This window comes from Phocoena phocoena, chromosome 12 (assembly GCF_963924675.1).
Source record: "Phocoena phocoena chromosome 12, mPhoPho1.1, whole genome shotgun sequence".
Classification (NCBI taxonomy): domain Eukaryota; kingdom Metazoa; phylum Chordata; class Mammalia; order Artiodactyla; family Phocoenidae; genus Phocoena; species Phocoena phocoena.
Genome location: NC_089230.1, coordinates 7,458,565 through 7,477,160, shown reverse-complemented (window position 1 = coordinate 7,477,160; position 18,596 = coordinate 7,458,565). Strand labels below are relative to the sequence as shown.

Genomic DNA, 18,596 nt, shown 5'->3' with positions numbered 1-18,596 from the left:
TTAGGACATCCCTGCACAGAAGACAGTATTAACTCAGCAGCAAATAAGAACGACAGTAATAAGAGCTAACGTGTGAAAGGGCAGACTGTGCGTCGGCAGGCACTTTATGTGTAATAATTCATTCAATCCTCACAGCGACCCCAGGAAGGTATCAGTCTCACTTGACAGATGAGAAGACTGGGCTGGCCCGGTAAGGTGCCCAAGGTCACAGCTGGTGAACGGACGCAGCCTGGCTCCGGTCCTTGCTCTGGAAGGAGGAAAAGTCAGTCTGCGCTCTACCGGCCTCTCTACTCTCTGAGAAAAGTGAGCTAAGGGTAGAACGCTTTTCAGACGGCTGGGGTGGGGTCCTGGGCAGAAGAGCTGGAGAAATTCTCAGAAGATACGTCTTGAGTGGGGAGGCTGGGCCAGGGCAGGGAGGACGCTGTTAGGAGTGCAGGGTGAACAGCATAGCTGAAGGCTGCAGCCGCGAAGGGGCTTTTAACCCGGCCCGGGGAGGGCATCCGAGTGTGGACATGGACACAGCAGCCTGGACGCGGAGCAGGGGCCAGGACGCCAGATCGCACACAGCTCTGCGGATCTCTGGGAGCGAATAAGGGAGCTAAAAACAACGATTGAAACCAACCAACAAACACCCTTTCTGGGCGATTTCAGGGCCAAGAGCCAAAGCCTTGGCTAAAGAAACCTGTAAGGGGCTGAGGTCCGTTCTCACTTAGAACTCCAGGACTCTGAACAAGACGCCTCACACCCCTGTGGGTTGTCCAGCTGCTCTTTTGAAAAAGTTGGACGCTCTCTGAGATGTCGCCAAAATCTAATCCCGCGTGGTCCTAGCTCTGCAGTCGGTCCACTGCTCTGGGACCCGGCTGCCCGGCCCCAGGGGTGCGCCGGGCGGCTCTGCTCACCCAAGGGACGATAACTGGCGGGGTGTGGGGGGAAGGGGGCTCCCCCGGCACGGGCGCGGGACCCGGAGCGCGCGCGTCGTCGGTCCCCTAGGCGGCACCCGGGACCACCTAGAGACCGAGTCCCAGGAGCCTGGGAGTCGCTGGGTGGCCCTGGAACTTTCTTCTCTGGAGCCCGATCCGGGACCGCCCGCAGAACAGGCTGCTGGCAAGGACCAAATGGAGCTCCGCGCCAGGCCGGAGGCTATGCGCGTCACTCGCAGTCCCGGGCCGGGTCCGCGGCGCGCGGTGGCGCTCCGCCAGGCCGCGCCGCCCGCGCCCCGCCGCGCGCCCACCCCGACCCCGCGGCGGCGCCCCGGGGGAGCGCGGCCCGGGCCTCCGCGGGCGCCCCCGGACCGGAAGCGGGTGCGGCGGGTGGGGGCCCCGGGGCCGGAGGAGCGGCGGCCGCTGGCGCGGCGCCCAGGGGCGTGAGGCGGGTGCGCGGGGGAGGCGGCGGGGCGGAGGAGGCGGCCGGCCTGCCCGCGGGTCACTCGGAGGCCCGGGCGGCGGGCGGCAGGACGCGCTCGGGGAGTCAGGCGGGCGGGCGGCACGCACCATGCCCTCCTTCGACGAGGCGCTGCAGCGGGCCGGCGAGTTCGGGCGCTTCCAGCGGCGCGTGTTCCTGCTGCTGTGCCTGACGGGCGTCACCTTCGCCTTCCTCTTCGTCGGCGTGGTCTTCCTGGGCAGCCGGCCCGACCACTACTGGTGCCGCGGGCCGAGCGCCGCCGCGCTGGCCGAGCGCTGCGGCTGGAGCCCTGAGGAGGAGTGGAACCGCACGGCGCCCCCCCACCTCGGCCCCGCGCCCTCCGAGAGCCGCGGCGACGGCCGCTGCCAGCGCTACCTCCTGGAGGCGGCCAACGCCAGCGCCGCCGCCCCGGGCGCGCTCAGCTGCGCCGACCCGCTCGCCGCCTTCCCCAACCGCTCGGCGCCGCTCGTGCCGTGCCGGGGGGGCTGGCGGTACGCCCAGGCCCACTCGACCATCGTTAGCGAGGTAAGGGCCCGGGTCCGCGCCGGGCGCTCCCGCCCCGCCGGCGAAAGCCGGCCGGGAGCGGACGGCGCGCGGAGCCCCCGCGGACGCCGGGAGTCGGTGAAGCCGGCCGCCGGGAAGGTCCGCGGAGGCAGGGAGCTGTCGGTTACCTCTGGGGACCGACCGGGTTCATCCCGCGCTTGGAAGCGTGGTGCTGCGTCGTAACTGCCCTGGCAGTGCCTTTGCTTTATCTCTCTCTGCTAGTGAGGCAACGGAGTGGTGCTTCGGTTTAGGTGTGAACGAAAACCGCCCTGGAAGCCAAGTGCTAAGATGCTTCGCACACATCTCCTCAGGGATCGAAGCATCCTGTACGATGCTCGTTGACTGTGAGATGTGTGTGCGCAGTAGTTGGAAATGACGGATGGACGCGGGTAGAGAACCGCAGTGTCTGGGGCGAGCGACGCTGAGCGCGTCCGCGCCAGCTCGTGGTCCCCAGGGGGGCGAAGGGAAGGAGAAACCAGCGTTTGAAGGCAGCGCCAACTGTCTGTAGTTGCCCAAATGATTATCTGAAATGCAAAAGTACAAAGGTCGAGGCTTTCCCGGGAGCATGATTTTGGCAAAACTGCTTTGGGGCAAAGAGCAACATTTGAGAGAAGTTGGGAAAGATGAGGTTTTGAATTTAAAAAAAAAATTTTTTTCCTTCTAATAAGTGACAGGAACGCAGCAGAAGAGGCTGTAAGACATACATAGTGGACACTCCACTTACTGGGGGCGGGGGTAGCTGCTGGGATCGGGTGGGGACAGTCCCCACGGTTTTTTGGCTACGTTTGAGCTCTCAGTGCCTTGGGGGTTAGGTGCCCTCACCTTTGGCGGCAGAACTGTTTCTGCGCTGCGCTGGGCTGGCGGTTTGCATCTTCATCTTGGTGAGTTCTGACTTTAGGGACTGCCTCCACTGAGCTTGCAGGGAAGGGATGAGTAGTTTTATTGAACTTTGCTATAAGCGTGGATCAGTTTAATTTCTAACAAGTGATTGAATGTGCTCAGGCAAATTGGGAAAGAAAAATGTTTGTCTTTAATTTACTGTCATAAAGAATTTTTAAGCACCTACTTGAATAATGGGGGAAACACTGGCTTCAGAGTTCGCAGTGCCTCTTCTGCCTGTTAATGGTGTTCTTTGGTCTGGTGGTGACCTAGTCTCTCTGAAGCTGGGATTGTAGGTCTTTGAGGTTATGCATGTTCTGTGTGTTAGCACACCGTGTGTGGTCCTCTGCTAAGTGCTTTAGAGATCAAACCCCATGGCAGCCCAGAAAGGCCATGTGTATGTGTGTTTGGGGTACTTAAATTTCTACCTAATTTGCGGGTCATGATCGGGACTATTTTATAAACTGTGGTGGTCTTTTTGTTAGGGATTTCACTCTTGAAATGGATAAGGTGTGGGCTTGGGTGGGAGAGGGTGTTATCACTGGTACTTCCTTTGAGTTGTATCCATTAGGTGGCTGCTTAGTGCTACTTTCCAGGCAAACCAGAAGACACTGCTCGGAGAGTAGACGCCTGATTTTTGAAGACATACAGATCTCAAACGAAGAATCAAATGAACACACACTCCAGTGGGGTTTCCGTGAGCAAGCATGATCCATAGACATCAGAGAAGGGAGACATAAAAATCTCTAAGTTAGTGTCCAGACAGGTACTTTAAAAGCATTCTGGGGTTCCAGGGTTGTTTCAAGCATTCCAGGGTTATTTCAAAGGAGGGACAGTTGGTCTTATGAAGGTCTAACAGGCACTGTGGAAGGTGGGAGTTCCGGAGACCTGGTGCTGGCATGGTCTCCATCCAGCTGTGTGGCTTGGGTGGATAGCTTAACCCTTCTGGGCTTACCTTTCTCATCTGTAGTATCAGGGGTTGGATTAAACCCTTTACAGTCCGACCAATGCCATCAGTGTCATCACTGGATGGCTGTTCTGTGTGCTCAGAACAATGATAAAAATCTTCAAGGAAAAGTGAAATGCTGTTCAGAATGCTCCCTTAAGGCCTCTGACAAGTTTTGGAAGTATATTGGAGAGAGATTTTTTTGTTGTTGTTCTAAATTGTTTGCTTCTTCTGGTTTGTTGTTTTTTTTTTTTTTTTTTTAACATCTTTATTGGGGTATAATTGCTTTACAATGGTGTGTTAGTTTCTGCTTTATAACAAAGTGAATCAGCTATAAAAAAATATGGAACACTTCACGAATTTGCGTGTCATCCTTGCGCAGGGGCCATGCTAATCTTCTCTGTATCGTTCCAATTTTAGTATATGTGCTGCCGAAGCGAGCACCTGGTTTGTTGTTTTAATGTTTTGATTCTTGAGAGGAAACCCTCCATCTGTTCAGGAAGTTCAGCATCTAGAACAACTCCTTCCCTCGCAGAGTTCTGCACAGCTAATATGTTACTGTCTCTGGTTTTGCATATGATCCAATTAGTGTTTGTTCTTTCATATACTGTCAGCGTGACCCATCTCAGTGTGTTTTCAGAGACTTGAGACCTAACATATGAGTCACGGAAAGGGGGTGACTTGGGAGACTTCAGAACGCGGAAGGGGAAACCAGATTCCAGAATGGCAACATACGGCTGTTATATTTAATCCTTGCGCCATTGCTGGGTAGACAGCATTGTCCCGGCTTTTAGAATAGGAACCTGAGGCAGGAGATGCGAAGGGACCCACTAGCGTCCCAGACCTTTTATGTAGCCAAGGTGGGTTCAGATCTGAGGGTCTTGATTGTGAATCCGTCTCCTTTCCTCCAGGCAGTGCTCTAAGTCCTTGAAACAGGTCCACACAGCATGATACCAGATCACTCACACTTTAGAACCTGCAAGAAATCTAGTTGAACCTTCCTGTTTACGTAGTTACTATCCTGGTCCTCTGGCCAGCGTGTCATTTTATGTCATTTCACGGTCCGGAACACGATCCGCTGCAGATGAGAGGCAGTCGGTACTCTCGGTGTGAGTGTTGCAGAATGGGCACTTAAACCTCATCCACCCTTTTTTCATCTTACAAAGAGAAACAGCGCCAAGGAGTTAAGTCAGAAGTCAATGCGAAGTGCAGGGCCCTTTCAGTCCAGCTCCGCCTCTGGTTTCTCCTGCTCAAGGTGATGCAGTGGATTTTTCACCTACATTTAATGACCTCAGCACAGACTTTTCTAACGTCTGAATCTCAGCCCTATGTGGTTATCAGACATTGGGCAGAAGAAAGCATGATGTGATGCAGAGAAGTCCAAGTCCTTACCACCCAGATATTTCAATTCATTGCCCAGGGAGTGAGACTCCGAAATTAATGTTAAGACTTTGAAATGCTTGCTTGTGTACCATGGATGGGGGGATAAAAGAGCTCCTCTCTCACTAGGAACCAGGCCTCAGAGCACCATTAAAAATAGACCGAGTTGCCCTTTCTAGATAAGTTTTCTCCCACACACAAAAAATGAAAGTCCATTTGAGGGAAGTGGCTGACCCATTGAAGAAAGCGGAGGCTGCTTTGATCTCTGGGGCTGTCCCACTGCTTCTCATGCCTTCCGCTTTGCTTCCTGCATGTCCAACCCACAACAGGAGGCCAACCCCAGACATTAGTGTCATCAGCATCCGGTCCCTACTATTTGCTAAGCATGGAAACACACTGCCATGAATACTGGAGAAAGGAGTTTAGCCAGGCCCAGGTTTTGTTCTGGGCTGAGTCTCTGATTTGCTCTGAGCACTTGAGAAAGATCTTACTTTTATATTGTTTTTATTTTTAATATTATTTGTGCTTTCCCTGGTTTTTGCTGAATCAACCTCACCAAGAGAACATCTGTTTTATTATTACTTCAAAGGACCAACTATGGTATTGTTCATTTTCTATTTCATTAGTTTGTCCTCTTTTTTTTTAGTTTGCATTATTTTTTTAAAAATTTATTTAATTGAAGTATAGTTGATTTACAGTGTTGTGTTAATTTCTGCTGTACAGCAAAGTGATTCAGTTATACATATATACATTCTTTTTCATATTCTTTTCCATTATGGTTTATCACAGGATATTGAATATAGTTCCCTGTGCTATACAGTAGGACCTTGTTGTTATCTTCCTGTTTATTATTTGTTCTGGTTTTTTGGATTTACTATGGGTGTGCATTTTTTCCAATTTAAGTTATCTGCTTAGCTCAATTCTTTCCTGCCTTTCTTCTTTTCTAGAATAAATGTTTAAAGCTATAGATTTCCTTCTGTGTACTTTTTTTTGACTACACCCAGCAAGTTTTGAAATGCAGGTTTTAGTTATTATTCCATTCTCGGTATTTTTTTTTTTTTTTTCGCGGTACGCAGGCCTCTCACTGTTGTGGCCTCTCCCGTTGCGGAGCACAGGCTCCGGACGCGCAGGCTCAGCGGCCATGGCTCAATGGCCCAGCCACTCCGTGGCATGTGGGATCTTCCCGGACCGGGGCACGAACCCGTGTCCCCTGCATCGGCAGGCAGACTCTCAACCACCGCGCCACCAAGGAAGCCCCATTCTCGGTATTTTTAATCTCCATTATTTCTTCTTTGACCCATGATTTATTTAGATATTGGTTTAAAATTTTTAAACATACATTGATTTTTTATCTTTTAATTGTTCTAATTTAACCTTGGAGTGGTAAGAGAAAGTGGTCTGAATGATACTGATTCTTTTTTTTTTATAATATTTGGCTTTATTTTCTAAGTATTCCATTGACCTTTTTATTTTTACCATTTACTTTTTAAGTCTCTCTCTTTTTTAAAATTTTATTTTTGGCTGTGTTGGGTCTTCGTTGCTGCTCGCAGGCTTTCTGTAGTTGAGGAGAGCAGGGGCTACTCTTCATTGTGGTGTGCGGGCCTCTCATTGCAGTGGCTTCTCGTTGCGGAGCACAGGCTGTAGGCGCACGGGCTTCAGTAGTTGTGGCACGCAGGCTTCAGTAGTTGCAGCATGCGGGCTCAGTAGTTGTGGCTTGCGGGCTCTAGAGCGCAGGCTCAATAGTTGTTGTGCATAGGCTTAGTTGCTCCGCAGCACGTGGGCTCTTCCCAGACCAGGGATCGAACCCATGTCGCCTACATTGGCAGGTGGATTCTTATCCACTGTACCACCAGGGAAGTCCCTGATACTGATTCTTTGAATTTTATTGGAACTTTCTTTTTGGCCTTCTAGGAGGTCAATTTTTATAAACATCCCATACATGCTTGAGAAGACATGCAGTCTTTAGCTATTGGGTGTAGGGTTTTATAGATAGATGTCCAATATTTGAAGCTTGTCAGTTGTGTTGTTACAGTATTCTATATTTTAATTAACTTTCCATCTGCTTGGTCTAGCAAGCATAGAGAGTATTGAAATTTACCATTATGTTGGGGGGTTTGTCATTTTCTCCCTATATTTCCAGCAGATTTTAAAAGTTGTACACATGAGATTGGATGCATGTACATACAAACTTAGAATTTTTAAAAATCTACATAGTGAATTGAACCTTTTATTATAGTGTTGGTACTCTGTCTAAAATCCATGATGTATATTGTCCCGAGGTCTACTTTGTATAATATTATTTAGCAACTCCAACTTTCTTTTGGTTAATATTTGCCTGCTATACCTTTTGTTATCCTTTACTTTCAAACTTCCTATGTTCTAATAATTTAGATGGGTTTCTTATAAAGTGCATATAACTTGATTTTGCATTTAACTACTATGCTTAGCCTATTCACCATTTCTTGTGGTAATTGGTATATTGGGGCTTATTATACCAGTTTTTTCTTTGTCTTGCTCTTTTTATGTTTTTTCCCTTCCTTTAAAAAATGATTTTAAATATGTTTCTCTTATTCTATTTACTCCTTCCTTTATTTGTTTCGAATTTAGATTTTTTCCCCCAGCTTTTCTACCTTTTTTTTTTTTTTGGAAGTATAGTCGATTTACAATGCTGTGCTAGTTTCAGGTGTACGGCAAAGTGATTCATTATATATATATTTTTTCAGATTCTTTTCCATTATAGTTTATTACAAAACATTGAATATAGTTCCCTGTGCTATATAGTAGGTCCTTGTTGTGGAACTTAGATTCTTTATTTCAATTCTTTTAGTGGTTACTCCTGAAATTTTGCTAAGTTTACTTAAAAAAACCTAAATTTAATACTCCAACCTCCTCCTAAACAATTTAAGATCTTAAACACTTTCATTCAGTCACTTCTCCTGTATTAGAGGCATTAATAGCCAATATTCTAGGTCTGTTCCTTTATTGTTAATTTATGGGTTTTGTGTAAATCATGTATGCTTGGGTTTATACTTACACTTTATCTACTCATTATTCCATACCCTATCTCTTTTCCCCCCTTCCTTTCATATAGATCTTTAACATTTTTTCTTTAGTGTGTCTCTCTAGGTGGTAAATGTGCTCAGTTTTTGTTTATATGGAAATGTCTTTATTTCACCATTATTCTTTAAGATTTTCTTTTGATGTGGACCATTTTTTAAGTCTTTATTGAATTTGTTACAATATTGCTTCTGTTCTATGTTTTGGTTTTTTGGCCGCGAGGCATGTGGAATCCTAGCTCCCTGACCAGGGACTGAACCTGCCTCCCCTTCATTGGAAGGTGAAGTCTTAACCACTGGACTGCCAGGGAAGACCCCGCTATTATTCTTGAAAGATAGTTGTGCTAGGTAAATAGTTCTATGTTGCCAATTATTTTTCCTTAACCCTTTGAAGATGTTAGTTCTGTCTGTAGTTCTCATTTTACTTTTGAAAAATCTGTCGTCAGTTTAGCTGTCTTTTTCTCTTGGGTTGTGTCTAGATGGGTATTTCTTCTTTTTTTTTTTTTTTTTTGTGGGTATTTCTTTTATTTATCCAGCTTGGTTTGCATTGCCTCTAAAGGGTGTCTGACATATAGTAGGCACTCAATAAATAGCTGTAGAATGAACCAGTTGCGTTTCCTTTCCACTGTGAATTTTGGTTCTTTGGTAGATTCTGGAAAATTCTCAGCCATTATCTTTTCATTTTCTGCTCTCTATTCTTTCCTTCTGAGATTCTACTTGGACATAAGTTGGACCTTCTTTTTCTGTCCTTCATGAGTCTTAACCTCTCTCTCATATTTCTCATTTCAATATCTATATATAGTTAAGATATTTTCTCAGACCTGTCTTCCAGACCACAATGTTTCTATTCAGCAGTATCAAATCTGCTGTTTAATCCATTCATTGAAGTTTTTATTTCAGCAATTATCTTTTTCATTTATCAAAGTTATATTTGTTATCTTTCAGATATCCCTGGTCATTTATTGGTAGTCTCTTATTTTTTACTCATTCTTGTGTTTCCATTTTTCAGTTTCTTTAAGGGTTTTACGTATGATTACTCTATATTTTATATCTGGTAATTACACTGCCTGAAGCCCTTGGTGTTTTGAATCTCTTATTTGTTGTTTGTTATGTGTTTGGCACTTGTTTGTTATGTGTTGGTTGTGAGTTCCCAGCTGGTTGAGTGTCTCTGTGGGAAACCTGGCTGCCTGCAGAGAGGATTTGCACTTGCTTCTCTCTGAGCTTGGACACCCATGATCTGGAATCATTTTCTTCCTTCCAGACTTCCTGGTGCATCTACAACTGCTGAATCTGTCATTGTTGTTTGTTTTTATTAGAGGTGTATGATTTCCCCTTACTTTCTGAAACACCAACAATTCAACAAAAATTGTGTTTTATGCTGAATCTCATTTTTTCAACAAGAGTCCCTCAAAGTAACTAGTCCTTTCTGCTGATGACAAAAGTGTACTAATAGTTTAACAGATTTTTTTTTAATGGAGTGAAAGCAAGACCTTAATGAGTGAGCAGTCACCCCACTAGGTGTCTGCTACTTGGTGTTGGCAGCAGGATGACCGAGCAGATCCATGCAGTGATGTGTGTATGAACCCCAGAGCCAAAAGGAATGAGACTATGAAAAAGCATCACCTGCTTCTTTCTGGCAACTGATTTATTAGATTATCAGCTACAGATCAATTAAAATTTCATTAGCATTTGTTATATGCTAGGCACTGGGGTAGGCTGGTAATACAAAGGTAGATAAAATTGTCTGATGAGTTCTGGCAGAGAGACTTGCCCCGAGACAGTAATGTACTGAGAGTGGTAACAGGTGTGGTGAAGGGATGCCTTCTTATGATTGACTGGGGGTGAATCAAAGAAGAGTGTGCACTGACCTTGACCTCAGCCCCAGAGGAGAAGGAGGAGTCCAAGAGGAATATATGAGGAAAAGGATGTTCTATTCCCACATTCTCTCATCGTCAGCATCATTTATTTGTAGCCATTTATCGACTGCCCTCTGGAGCAGTGGTTGATGTGTATTCCTTTGACCCACCCACACAGACGTGGAATCAAAAGATCAGGGTGGGGTTCAGGAATCTTTGTTGTTCACAAGCGTGTAAAGCCCCTGCAGGCGGTCCCTAGACTACACCTGAGGAGTGTGACAAGAGCATCACAAGTGGAACAGCCTATGTGTGGGTGAAGCAAGTACCACCTCCCCCAAACACACCCTGCAGACCTTGGGATGGAAGCCTCATTCCTTTACCCAAGACAGGAGTCCCACATCTTTCTTTAAGATGAAAAGGCAACCCTCAGAATGGGAGAAAATATTTGCAAACGAATCAACAGACAAAGGATTAATCTCCAAAATATATAAACAGTTCATGCAGTTCGATGTTAAAAAAAAAACCCAATCCAAAAATGGGCAGAAGATCTAAACAGACATTTCTCCAAAGAAGATACACAGACGGCCAAGAGGCACATGAAAAGCTGTTCAACATCACTAATTATTAAAGAAGTGCAAATCACAACTACAATGAGGTACCACCTCACACCAGTCAGAATGGGCATCATCAGAAAATCTACAAACAATAAATGCTGGAGAGGGTGTGGAGAAAAGGGAACTCTCTTGTCCTGTTGATGGGAATGTAAATTGATACAGCCACTATGGAGAACAGTATGGAGGTTCCTTAAAAAACTAAAAATAGAATTACCATATGATCCAGCAATCCCACTACTGGGCATATATCCAGAGAAAACCATAATTCAAAAAGACACATGCACCTGTACTTTTCCTCTGGGACACACAGCTAGGTTATATTTCCCAATGTCCCTTGCAGCTGGTGGGGGGCGGTCCTGTGATGTGTTCTGGTCAGTGATGTGGGGAGAAGCAACACACCTGGAGCCAGAATAACGTTTCTCCTCACAGTCCCCCTGCTTGCTTCCTCCCCTCATCTGCCGGCAGAGAGTCCTGAAGACCCCAAAGACAGCAAAGCCCTTAGCTGGAAGATCGGGGCTTGAAGCCTGCAGGGAGGGCACCCCCATCTTCCTCCCCTCCACCTCCTCTGCATGGGAATGTGAAATTAATGAAGAATAAACTTTCTTGTGTTAAACCGCTGAGATTTGGGGTGGGGGGGGTTGTTACAGCTCTTACTGTGAGCCTACCCTGACAAATACACATTTTGGTGTGTTTCCTGGAGGCTGCAGGCACCTGATGAAATGGTAGGGAAGCTGGTTCCTTCGAGATAGTCCTCCCCTTGGTCTGCGCACAGGTCACCATGACCTTGCCTGAGGTCCCTACGGGCCCCTCTCCTCTGCAGGCACCCCTGCTGCAGCCCCTCCAGGGCATGCCTGACTGTCCTCCCTGGGCAGTGAGCGTGCTGTTTCCTCTTCTCCAAATACCTTTCCTCTTTCTTCTTGAGGATGTTCCATTTTTTTTCCCCTAAAGATGCAGCTAAGAGTTACCTATTCCAGAAATACCTTCCCTGTCCCGACTCTGGGGGTCTGCTTTCTTTCCTCTGCCCAGCCACCCTGTCTGTGTGCTGAGGGTATTACCTTCCTCATCAGACTGCAGCTTTCTTTCTTTTTTTTTTTTTCAGTGTAAACCCCAACACAAATACACCAGCATGATTTCGTGCATTTAGAGGGGAAACGTTTCTTGGTTAAGTGGAAAACTGTGCAGGTGTCTTCTGGAAGACCTTCATTTTAAGCAGCTTTATAGTGAAACATGATATCTAGAAGTCTGGACCTTCTTTCTTCCATTTGCTGTAATCTACATTCACTGAGTAGAACTTGTACTGATCATTGGGACCCAGTGGGTTCCAGGGTTCTGGGTTCTTCTTTCTGTCCCAGCCGACATCTGGATTGAACAATGCCAGGCGCAGGTGTGCAGTGCTGCACCAGTACCTCCTGCTCCAATAAATACGAAGAGGGGGATCGAACTAGAATGCTTCTTGGCCTGACCGAAGATCACGCAGAGCATGGTTGCGACAGAGGCCTTGAGTCCAAATGGAGAGAAAAACAAACCTGCAAGGCCCGAGACCAAATAGCCTCCGCGCCGCGGAGGAGTGGACGTCCAGGGTCACCCAGGACCTAGACTGCAGCTTTCTTGGGGGCAGAGACTGTTCAGTATATCTTTGTGATGAAATCACATGGCATTTAATAAATCCCATGATGAAATTAATGAGTGAACGGGAAAGGGATCGAGTGAAATATTTGACCCCTTTTATAACTGGCTCAGCCAACCCTGAAATTGACCTTCGGAGACTCTAACAAGCTCTTTCCCCCTCCACAGTGCTGCTTTCTTTTTGCATCAATTCTGTATATTAATTTAGAGAAAACGGCCACTTGAACAATTCTGATTTTTTGAACACGGTGTATTTGATGTAATTTGAACGTGATGTGTTGCGGCATTTTCTTAGGCGTAATTCAGTCTCTCTCGCAGTGTTTTGTAGTTTTCAGTATGAAGGTGTTACAGAAATTTCACAGGTTTTATTCTCAGGCGTCTGTTTTATTGATAACCTTGTACGGTGCTGCTTCTTCATAACTTAGCCAGCAAGGGCTTTTCTTCCTCCCCTTCGCACCAACGGGCTCTGACAGATCACCGGGGTGGGGGGGGCACGGCCCTGTAGAAAGTGGCTCCAGGCCTCTCGAGCAGGGGGACAGCCGCCACCACCCGACCCCTGTCTACATGGGGACTCTGTCGTCCTCAGATCCTAATGGGGGGATGCGACCTGGAACGTGAAAGGGAAGGAGCCGGACGGCTGGCTCTTTGGGGCCATTATTTTTATGTGCTGACGTCCATTGTGCAGAAAAGGCCTTTCTCAGCTGTCCTGGTACTTTTGGCCGCGTCTGTGTCATCAGCCGAGCTGGGCTCCGGGAGCAGCAGGGCACAGGTGCGGGGCACAGGTCAGCGAGGGGCACATGGGCGCCTGGCGGGCAGCAGTTCAAGGGTGCAGTACTGAGCCCTCCAAGGCCATTGGGGGCGGGGTGGGGAGACACTGCCTACATTTCAAAACAAAATAAAACCTCTCCAATTTTTCCTCATTTTTTTTCTTAAACTATAACCAAGAAAGGAAGTTTATTTCTATTCTGTGAGGAAATAGCAAAGTTCCTTAAGGTTCTTGGTGTAGCTTTCTAGAATGGCAATGACACAAGCATGGCCAATGATACTTAATGCCTTTTTATGTGGGTGAGAGATCAGTAACATGGCTTTTTAAGGATTGCTGTGCTCTAACTTTTCTGTGCTTGTAATAAAGCAAAGTAACTTCGGGGCTGGTGCTTGTGTAACACTAGAGGAAAACCATGAGGGATGCAGTGTAGGGGCGCACACAAAGGTGAATAAATAAATGTGATTAAAAAGAAAAAAATCCTGTGTTTAAATTGTATGGCTAGTACGGGCCCCGCCAAGCACGTCCCTCAAAGTGTGTGACTGATTTAGAATTTAACTTTAAAAACTGTGTTCAGGGAAATTAAAAATGAAAGCCAGAAAATGAGTGTGGTGATTATCGTTGAATATTTTCCAAAAGCTTGGATCCTAGTCTCCGATTAATCAGTGAAGCAGACGTTGTAGTGGAAAGGGTGCTGATCCGAGATGTGGGAATCCTGGCACAGGTCGCTGTGAGTGACTGGGGGTGACAGGTAACATCCCTGGACCACTGTTTCCTTATCTGAGTGGAGTAGTCAACCGTCAACGGATTTCCGAGGTTCCTCTACCTCTATCATTCTGCAGCCAAGTTCATTTTCAGGTATTTAATTCCTGACCCTGAACTTGGGGTTGCCATATCCATGCAAGAGTGGGAAAGTGGCTTGGGATGAAGCTAACTTAAAAGCTGGAGGTGTTCAGTTCCGGAAATCAGGATGAATTCTTCCCCAGGACACCTTACTTCCTGGCGGGCGTGCTGTGAACCGTGTGGACACAGGAGAGGGTGATGGCACGGGTGTGGCCACATTCTAGAGCAGCTGCCCGTCCCCGCCCTCTGTAACATCTGCTGTCGACCCTAGAGTTTCATGGGGAATCTGAGGAGGGGACACGCCCTGGGCCACCTACACAGTGGAAACCACCCGAGGGAGGCAGGATGGGGACAAGCTTGGACTTCAGAACGAAGGTGATTATTCTGCTGTGAAACCCAGTCTTCTGAGACAGGGGACCTCCCTGTTGGATGGTTATAGGCCAGAGCAGGAGAGATGAGCAAGTGACAGGTGAGGCTCTGGATTTGCATTTTAAGGGCCATCACTGGGACCAGAAAGTTGAGACACTCATGAGGAGATACAAACCGGAGCTTCACAAGCCTGTCCACACTCACCCGCTTTGGCCTCAGTTATCTGATTATTAACAATTTAACATTAAACTTAACATTTAACTTAAGTTTTAAGACATTTAAGTATTTGAAAGTAATTCTGACAAGACTGTGTCTGTTTAGGGAGTATATAACTTTTCTTTTATGGGTTTTCTTGTTAACTTGTGTTGTATTGATTGGTCATAAAATCTACAAATAAGTGCGGGAGACTGTGTTTTCTTGTTTCTTAGAAAATAGTTCAGGGAGGAAATTTGGAGGCTTCAAATAAGGTGAGAAGTGAGACACGTGCCTCCTGACCGGTGATTCTGGTTCCTGTGCAGGAAACCGCAAACCATCTGTCTTGCTCTCCTCCCCCAAATGACGGGAGACATTTTCCTCTTGGGTGGATGTCAGCTATTTTAGCAGTTGTTGGAGTATAATTGTTTAATTTTTCTTGGCTTCATAATGCAGACATGAGAGTTTCACATGTCAGACAAATTTGTATATCATTGCCTGGAATGCAATTTTATTTTTTATGCAGTGAAAAGTTAATTTTATTACTGCTTGTATAACACGGGGGCAGCTTTGGTAAAATGGTGATTTTCTATGAAATGCCTTCAGCACAGCGGTGTCCAGTGTGAGAGACCCAAGTGAGGCCATCCTAGTTGGATGGAGCTAGGGCCGCCGCAGGCCCTGCTGCCCAGAGGAAAGAACATTGTCTTGATTCTTAGGACAGGGGGACCTGTGAGACAGTTTGGTATTGGTGACTTCTGAGGGCTTTGAAAACTTTTGGTGTTGGTGTTGTGAAGTCTCTGGAGCCCACCTCCTCAGGGGGCTGGGGGTACCATGCCCCTCCTGAGAGATGACAGAGCATCCATTGCCTGGACGGTGCTCATGTGAAGCGGGTGGACCCACTCCCAGGTGTGTGATGAAGGCTTCCCGCTGGAGAACAGCAAACACCCTCTCATCATCCTCTCTGCTCGATAGCGTCACGTCTCAGATGCCTTTCCCAGAGGTGGCTTATGCCCCTCGGACGCACAGGGTGGCTCTGATTTCACGGGCTTCTGCCAGCTGGAAGCATCGTGCGGCCGCCAACAGCACAAGATGAAAGATGACATGTGTGTCTCTTGCCCCCAGGGAGGGATGCTGTAAGCTGATGCCTCTCAGACATAAACAGAGGGGCCTAGGCACCAGAACCTCTTATTCTGAAGATTGATGGTAGCACATTTATGGGAATCCAAGGACCGTGGAGAAGACAGTGTGGGCTGTTAATATGGATAATTCTTTAAGAGCAATGCTTTGGAGACATTTATTGAGAAATGAGTGCCCTTTCATTGCCCCCAGATGAGGGTTTCAAAGCAAACCCTCATAGGGAAGTCACGTGGACAATTGACAGTATTAAATATCCAGGGCAGAGGAGAAAGTTAAATGGAAAGTAATTAAAATTAATTTGGCATCGACTTTAAAAAAATCAAATAAAGAGATAAATTTCAGAGTTTCTGTAGTGTAAAGGAAATTGTTCCAAGAACCTTTCCCACAGAGAATCTTGCTCTTTCTGTGTCTCAGCTACTTGGTAATAATGGTAATAACACATTTACCTAAGGCCTCCATTTGACCGCCAGCCAGCATCCCTGTCAGATGGCTACGCTCCCCTATCCAGTATGTATGTCTATAGGGCACTTCCAGAAGAATTTTGATTTTTAAATCAAACCAAGTGCATTACAAAACAAAATAAAACTACCTATGTCTTTATCCACTATTTAGATAATGACCCTTGATTGTTGCAAAATACTGTGAAGAAATGATCAACTTGTAGATCAGAACTCGTTCTTTGTGCCTATCTGTACGGCAAGTAAGTGGCTAAGAACATAGGATTACTAGTTGTGTGAACATGGGCAGATTTCTTAGTTTGAGACTGTTCCGAGCTCAGATTCTTACCAAAGGGGAATAATCGCTGCTGGGTGGAGCTGATGGGAGGCTTACGTACATAACGCATGCAAAGTGCGTATCCAGTTGTCTGCCCAGCCTAAGTGCTATGTGACTGGTGATATCGCACTTGTTGGTTACAGATATTGTGCAAGTCCACTCAGAGAGGCAGCTTGGGTCTGGAAATTAGGGGCAAATCCCTAGAAGCTTTTGTTGGGCAGAACACTGAGATTCCAGCCCCAAGGGACATGGCAGGGATCACCTCCCTAGAGCTGGTACATCTGTAGCCCAGTAATAAAGACTAAGAAAAGACCCAGAATAGATTCTCACAGCTACAAGCTTTGGCAAGACGTCCCGAGCTTCCATTTCTTCACCCCCCTCGGGCCCCTATGGATCTGGGCGGGGTTACGGTCCACGGTCGCTCAGAGGCAGACCGACAGCTCTGCCCACTGCCTCCTCTCCAGCCCCAGTTTGATTGAGAGATTGTGAAAAGAACTAAAACTTCATTCTAACATGAAGCTCCCTCCATTGCGTGTTTTATTCACAAGCACAAGAAGTCCTTCAGTAAATCTGGACAGCAAAAGTTTCTCTCAAGATGCTGTGGTTAGAAAACCACCGATGTGGCTCACGCCTATGTTCGAGTTGGGTCAATTACACAAATTTACTTCACATTTTGGGGCAGTTTGCAATGGCCATATCATGTCACAGTTTACTTGGCCTGTCATGAGAATCTGGCCGTAGAGAAAAGACCGAAAGACTCCCCTCTGCCCCTGAAATCTATGAAATGAACACAGGGCAGTGATGGTGGGGCAGGAATTATAAGTATTGAGATTCAGTTTGGGGTTGAGATAAATCTGGGCTTAGTTGTTCTATGCATTAAGCAACCCAGTTCTCTTGACACTGAATAGACACTACAATGTAATCCATGAAAGTAGCTTAATACCCAATAGGGACAGAAAGCCATACTATAATATACTACATGTAACCTGATAGTTATTGACACACCTTTCCTGCTTAGAAACCTGATTGTCTCTTTAATTACCGGATGACATTAAAACATAATGATTTATGTAACTATTTAAACTATTTAAAACATAATGAACTCATTTAATCCTCACACACGCTGTGAGGCGTGGGCTGTTATCCGTGCTTTGTAGAGAAGGAACGGAAGGTGCAGAGAGATTAAGTAATTTGCCCCAAGTCAGGCGTTACAGGATGAGAGAATTGGAAGAGATATTTTTGATGTCTGAACCAACAAGAGATTAATTGATAGCCCTAGAATATGAAAGGGACTTCCAGAAATCACCAAGGAAAAGATAGCAAGCCTTGTAGCAAAATTGACAAAGGATATAGACAGTTTTCATGAAAGGAAACCCAAAAGGCCATTCAGCATAGGAAGCCCATGCAGATTCATTCATCATCAGAGAAATGCAGATACAAACAAGATAGCACTTTACCCTTGTTAGGCTGGTTAGAAACCAGAAAGCCCCGTGGGGCCAACTGTTGGTAGATTTCAGGTCTACTGCTGGAGGGCAGGTGGGGCTGTTTTCAAGAACAGTCTGAAACTACTGATACAAATTAGGTGTCTACAAACATATACTGTGACACAGCAATTCCACTCCCATGCATGAGTCCCAAAGGAACATCTCAAATCTATCAGGAGCGTTATTTGGGCAGCAAGGAGTTGGAGACAAACCTACGCATACGTTGACTTTCAAAGGTGTTTCGTTGTATACTGAAATCTAACACAAAGAAGCTGAACAAGCATCAGGAAAGTTGTGCCTTTTATATGAAATTAAAAATATGTAGATTCTGCAAGAATGCAAACAAAAGATATACCTTGACACATCAGGATGGTTCATTTGTGGGGATGGGATGGGAATAGGAATAGGGACAAAATAGAATAAATAAAATAAGATACGGGTGTTTTATAACCAATGGTTATATAATACATTATAATTAACTCAACCTTCTGCCCTTGAGGTTCAGAAGAGACAAAGGGGTAAAAAGAAGGAAATGGATTTTCCACCCAAGACACTTAACGGGTCTTGTAAGATGCCTTAGAAATCACCCCAGGCCCTGGCCTATTGAATGAATTGGCCTATAACCTAGAAATGTAGTTAGGATCTAGGTTAGTGGATTTCAGACTGTTTTGGTGACCCTAGGCAGTGCAACGCCTGCCCCCTTCAGGAGAGTAATCTTACTTTTATCAGTTTT

General features: G+C 46.3%; 1 protein-coding gene, 1 non-coding gene and 1 pseudogene across 2 annotated transcripts in view; 1 reads left to right on the top strand and 2 right to left on the bottom strand.

Annotated features, from left to right (window-relative positions):
* Positions 1-1,491: 1,491 nt before the first annotated feature.
* The window catches only part of SLC22A3 (solute carrier family 22 member 3), an 85,976-nt gene continuing 68,871 nt past the window's right edge, over positions 1,492-18,596 (top strand). Inside the window, exon 1 of the mRNA XM_065888959.1 lies at positions 1,492-1,926. Coding sequence (XP_065745031.1) covers positions 1,492-1,926 — 435 coding nt within the window. The remainder of the gene's footprint in view (positions 1,927-18,596) is intronic.
* LOC136132362 (U6 spliceosomal RNA) lies at positions 4,107-4,213 on the bottom strand. The gene has a single exon (XR_010656443.1). It is a non-coding gene; the product is annotated as a U6 spliceosomal RNA (small nuclear RNA).
* Positions 11,910-12,157, bottom strand: LOC136132086 (cytochrome c oxidase subunit NDUFA4 pseudogene; annotated as a pseudogene).